Below are 6,000 nucleotides of genomic sequence, written 5' to 3'. Positions count from 1 at the left end.
CAAGACAAAAATGTTTTATTAAAAGATGTACTTTTTGCCACAACAGTCAACTCTACGTCTTTAGAGTCCGATTTGCGAGAGGTTTGGGAGGTGGTGCCGTACTTAACCCAATTATGTATATAGGTGAAGGTAAAATCGACGACCGAAGTCCATGACATATAACAATTAAAATATCGCTGTACTTGTTTTAGGTGTTCAAATACTTGCCAAGACTATCGTTTTGCTTCATATTCTTGTTAAGGATATGGTTTCACACGCCAAAACTTGTTAAGGGGTAATGCATTTTAAAAATATGGAAAATACGTGTTTAGGGTGCTTTTCGAGACCCCATGGTCGCGCATGGTATCCACTCGTCAATGGAAGTACCCCCCCCCCCCCGCCCCGGGTACTACCATTTTATCTGTCATTTTTACTAAGAGGAAGATCCAAAATAACGCTTGTGCTAGCTAAGTTAGTTTTGTGATTGATATCTTTGGTAATTTTATAAATATTGGGATTGTGTAATAACTGGAGGAATTATTGTTTTGGAGGATTGTCTGTCGGATTCCTTTACACGCATAAAGTCGGTGAGTAGAGATTTTATTTATTGTCATTCCATCAAACAACCAACCTCCGCTCCATCACAAAAACCTGCGCCGTGCTTGTTTAATTGTCATTAATGTACAGTACGTATTTTTCTTTCATAATTTTCTTTTTGCTCATTTGTAAAGGACTGTGATACAGACATTGCGAAGAACGATGAAATACCAATACTGTATTGTATATGTCGTGCTGTGAGGTGTGATACTGGCTTTTGAATTATTTGCGAAAATATGCTAGATAACGTTTCAAACATCAAATATGACAAAGAAATGTATGGGGCCATGCACAAGCATAATAGGTCGGTATTAAGCCCAGACAATATTTGGCCCATGAAATGCTGTGGAGAATCTGATGCTAAATACGCACCTGCAGATCATCACAACTTTAACTGCAATGTGAGTAACTACATGGGAGAAAAATCAAATTTCGGACTGAAAAAAAAAATTGTGATGCAAGGACTAACATGGCTAACAAGGTCCTTATCTTAGTTGGAAATTGGTTGGTTCAGTTTCTCGAGTTGGGGACAATTAAGTCTTTTGCTGTTCTTCTTGTTCATATCGTGAGAGACCTTGAATCGACTACCGGACGAATTGGGATGTTCGTTGGCATGTACCACGCCATTCCTATGATGTCAGGTAAGTTTTGAAAGCGATGAAAAGGCTCAGTCAACCTCGGTGGTACCAAGTAGATTTTTGCAAGCATAAAATTGCCGAAAATTATTGAAAGGTCAAGTCCAACCTAGACAAATTTTGATTTTAATCAATAGAGAACAATTAAAAAAAAGCAAATTAACGCTGAAAATTTTTATCAAAATCGGATGTAAAATAAGAAAGTTAAAGTTTCACTTATTTTTCATAAAACAGTTAAATGCACAACTCAGTGAAATTCAAATGAAAGGGTCGATGGTGTTCCTCATTATTATTTTTTTTTGTTGATTGTTTTCTGTTCATGATTACAAGAATTGCTTAGAATGTCCAGTTTTTAGGTCAGCAGGGGCGTAGATAGCGGGGGGGATGGTGTGTATAATCATCCCCCCCCCCCCGGTTTCTGTGGGGGAAGAAGCAAAACTATACAGTAATAAAGTAATGAATGCTAGTTAAAATCAATCAATAATAATAGCAGTAATAATCATAACGTACAGCAATGACAAACATGATCAAAATTTGACTTTTAATCAGAGTCAATCATCTTATATGCATTTACAACTTGCAAGTTTTAAGTAATAACAACTGTCTTGCGTCGTCATATACATTTAAGGATCGTTATTCAGAGTTTCACCAAGTACATTTCCTTATAATAATTATGTACTTGCAAAGGAGATAAGTTCAAAATATTTCATTACAGATTTAAGAAAGTGTCGCTTAATCACTCCCTTTCAGAGCAATTGCTTTCATAACACATTAACACTGTTCAAACGAATTAATAAGAAATTACCTATACACATACACTGACCCTTTTCCCTGCTGGCCATGTCCTCAACCCCTACTTTGCAAAGGAAAGGTGAAAATTTTCAGTCTCTAAGGAGCGAATTAGTAAATGAATGATTTTGGAATGAAAGTGCAAATTTTGGATGGCCTCAGTGATATCCGATGTTTTATTCACTCAATATTTTTGGCGCAATGTATTTTGGAATTACTTATACCAGTGATTTCTATACGTGCGCAGTCTTCTAGGTTTGGAGGTTATAAACTGTTACATTTCCTTACCTATTTTTTTATCATAATCATCATAACAAGGTACATAATAAGAAATGAATCGAAATTATAACAAGTTACTATCTATACAGTTTACTTCCGACAACCCGGTGAGGTTTATTTCATTTCCATACTTAATTCAATCAAGCCTTTGTAATCATGGTAATTTTAAACAGAGTGTGCTTATCATTTTAGTGTCCGCATATCTGCACGTGGATAAGAAATATAATGTTGAGCTTTTTTTATTTTACCCCTATTACTATAATTGTAATTGATATTTTTTAGTTATTTGGCTGTTTATTTGTTTATTCCTTTAGTTGTTGATTCATTCGTTTGATCATTAACAATATCGCTACTTTTAAAAGAGTATACTACTATTATTCTAGATCATGTTTAGCAGGACTGTCATGACCAAGATGATAACTAGACATGCGACAAATGACATTTCTCTTATGATCATCTTTACTCATTGTCATTAATCAAACAAAAGATTACTGCCATGAAAAATGTGCAAGGAAGTTTGTTTATTACTGGATGCCCTGTGTATGACCCATCTAGGGATCATCCCCCCAGGTCTAAGGACCTGTCTACGCCACTGTAGGTCAGAATGTCAAATATTTTCAGCTCGCGCTTCGCGCTCGCATTATTTAATTATTGAAATATGGATCGTCTTCATGGATCCCGTAAACAGTCATTAGGCCCTTTAACAGGTCCCTTTTCAATTAATCCGCCAGATAGTACATTAAAAAATTCTGATCGCGTTCGTAGTAATTATTTGTTACATACGCATGTTGTTTAGGATCACAAACATTGCTCAAAATGTTCAATTTTCAGGACAAAATACATGAAATTTGTGTGTGGGGGAGGTGCCCTTGCATGTGTGGGTGTGGTTGTGTATATAAAAGAACCATGGAAAACTCCATTGCGCCACTCCCCACCTTTGAGGAGAGATTTCATTCCATGTCAGCACCTCCAATGAAAATCGTTCCTAGGTGGGGCCCTGGCTATTTTAGCCCGCGTCATTCATAAACTCCAAATTTTAAGACTTAGCCTGGGCCTAGTCTGGACCAGCGATCAAGTTACTGAAAGTGGTATAACACAGTCCTCGTAAAATACTGAGTGAGACCTATCTGAAATAAGTTTTCGCATCATTGATTTGCTTTCAATATCTTCATATTATTTTGCCTTACCTCAGGTGTCATTGTCAAAGTGCTTCTTCATCACTACTCCCCTCGTTCCGTGGCTATGATAGGTGGATTTCTCGGATCTTTAGGACTCGTGGCATGTTCTCAAGTCAGCAAAGATACAATTTTTGCAATATGTCTTATTTTCTCAGGTGAGAAATGCAATCCTATAGTTTTTTTATGTTAGAATCAAAGCACTAGCACTATCAGTGCTAAATCACCATACACATACACACAACCTCGCACACACACACACACACACCATGTATATAAATATATATGTAAACTAACGCGTTCCACTGATTTCATTTACAAGTTTATATTTGTAGGGGATTTCCGCATTGCTTGCGACGCAGGACGCTTTTAAGAACAATGTATTGTCAAACGTATTGTCAATGTATTGTCAAATGCACTTTATGTCTGACAAAATCAAACCAAGAAGTCTTTGTCGTCCTGGACTCTGGGCCAACGACATATAACACTTTTTCGTTAGCGCCGAAGCTTAGAAAAAAAATCTCTTGTTCCGGTTCACATAATTTCGACAAAGGCCCACAAGCTCTTCATTGTGATTTGATTTGCATTTTTAATACATTTTCTTTGTTATTGAATTTGTTCTGCGTCGTGGTTCAAAACTTCCTGATGCCGTTTTAATGAAAAAAGTCGATATTGCCATTTGGCGTGCTAACGCATTTTAAGCGAGTTTTCGATTTGCACGTCGACTAGTGGACTGCAACGAAAGTGCGTTATAATAGTCTGATTTGTGTTTACGGTATACAGAACCGCTGGAGTATTCACCATGTGGCTTCAATCAATGGGCAAGAATTGTATTGCTCGTTTACTACATTTCGAACGAGCGTTATCTGAGCGAAATCAACGGTCGTCATCATATATTTGACTTGTCAGGAATGGCTTGCACATGCTCAGTGTCTTCCAATCATGTGCTCGACTGACTTTGTATACCATCAGCACAAAACAGACTATTATGACGTACTTTCGTCGCAGTCCACTAGTCGACGTGCAAATCGAAAACTCCCTATTGACCTTTCTTCCCTTTTCTTCTTCTTATTTCATTCAGGGCTTGGATTATCGATGACTCTCATCCCCACCATGTTGGAATTGGTGTATGCCTTCAAGGATGAATATATGTTACCTTATTCAATCGCATCAATGGGTGCCGGGATGGGAATGATGATTCTTCCTCTGCTGACGCAGAAACTGTTGGATGCCTACGACTGGCGAGGTGCTCTGCTCATCCTTGGAGCAGTTAAACTTCACCTAGTCGTATGCGGGACATGGCTTCGTAAAACATCATCTGAACAAGAATGTGATCCTCAAGAATCCTTGCTGAATCATGGCGAGTCGTACAATCTGGCATCTCCCTCGGAAAGTCTAAGGGTTCTGGAAAATGTTGACACGGTTAAACAAAATGCCTCACATCGCGATTCAGCTGCAGTCCGATGTTTCCATGGTTCCTTGACACTGCTAAGAGCTGCTTGTAAAAGAGTGGGTCTACATGTCTTCAGTGAACATCCTTTAATCATATACGCATTTCTTGCAGCATGTCTTCATGGGGTCTCCTATATCGGCTGGACTGTGTTCGTCATTTCCAATGCAGAAGCGAAAGGTCTTCCGGAAGCCGTAGCTGTGTTGCTTTCTATAGCAGCTGGTATAGGAAACATTGCAGGGCGGTTGATGCCAGGACTCTTTAACTTCCTAAACAAAGATCTGTTTCCTTCAAGGACATTGTTTCTTCTATTCGGTACCATTGGTGCCTTGCCACTTTGTTTGAATCAGATAGCAACTCGTTTCTCGACGTTATGCGTCTTTGCTGCGATCAGTGGCTTGGCTTTGGGAGCAAAGACAGTTGTCAAGAATACCAATGTGATAGACGCGGTTCCCCAATCTCTATCCTCCACAGTTTTACCGTTCGTCTTAATCTTTACCGGACTTGGTGAAGTAATAGGAGGATGGGTGGCAGGTAGGTCTCTGCAAGCAGATCAACTCATTTAAAGAAGGGACAAACTATCACTCCCGTGTCTCTTTATTTATTTTAGGGGGTGTTTTTTCCAGATCTTATTCAACATGTTCAGCCGATCAGAAATGGATTTTACGGGATAATAGAATTGTAAATTCCGTCTTGCGTGGTCTTGTCCAAATCAAATATTCAAATTGCATTGTTTGAAAGTATTTATTCTTAAACTTGTGGAAATTGAAACTGGTCTTTAAAAAAATCAAAGTGCAAGTGAAAATAAGAAGAAGTAAGTTGTGCTTTAATTATGTTTTTTAACAGTGAATCATCTCCTCACATTCTACGTTCTTTATTTCTATTTACAGGACGCATTTTAGACCTAACGGGTTCCATGGACACAGCTTTTCTTTTCCTTGGATGCGTTGATATTTTCTCCGTCATAGTCCTTTTCCTGAGCCTACTTCATGAAAAAATTGTTCATCTTTGATCATCTTATAATGACATGAGAAGAGCTAAAAACTTAACATAAATGCATTTCAAGTGGTTCGTTGACTGGCATTCACACTAGATA

At 38.2% G+C, this 6,000-nt stretch overlaps 1 protein-coding gene across 1 annotated transcript in view; it reads left to right on the top strand.

Annotated features, from left to right (window-relative positions):
• Nucleotides 1-954: 954 nt before the first annotated feature.
• The window catches only part of LOC121413874 (translocation protein SEC63 homolog), a 42,711-nt gene continuing 37,665 nt past the window's right edge, over nt 955-6,000 (top strand). The window contains exons 1-3 of the mRNA XM_041606850.1: nt 955-1,217; nt 3,472-3,612; nt 4,536-5,438. Coding sequence (XP_041462784.1) covers nt 1,046-1,217; nt 3,472-3,612; nt 4,536-5,438 — 1,216 coding nt within the window. The 5' untranslated portion in view covers nt 955-1,045. The remainder of the gene's footprint in view (nt 1,218-3,471; nt 3,613-4,535; nt 5,439-6,000) is intronic.

The sequence above is a fragment of the Lytechinus variegatus genome, chromosome 4 (genome assembly GCF_018143015.1).
Source record: "Lytechinus variegatus isolate NC3 chromosome 4, Lvar_3.0, whole genome shotgun sequence".
NCBI classification, from domain to species: Eukaryota; Metazoa; Echinodermata; class Echinoidea; order Temnopleuroida; family Toxopneustidae; genus Lytechinus; species Lytechinus variegatus.
This window is presented reverse-complemented; position numbering and strand designations above follow the sequence as displayed.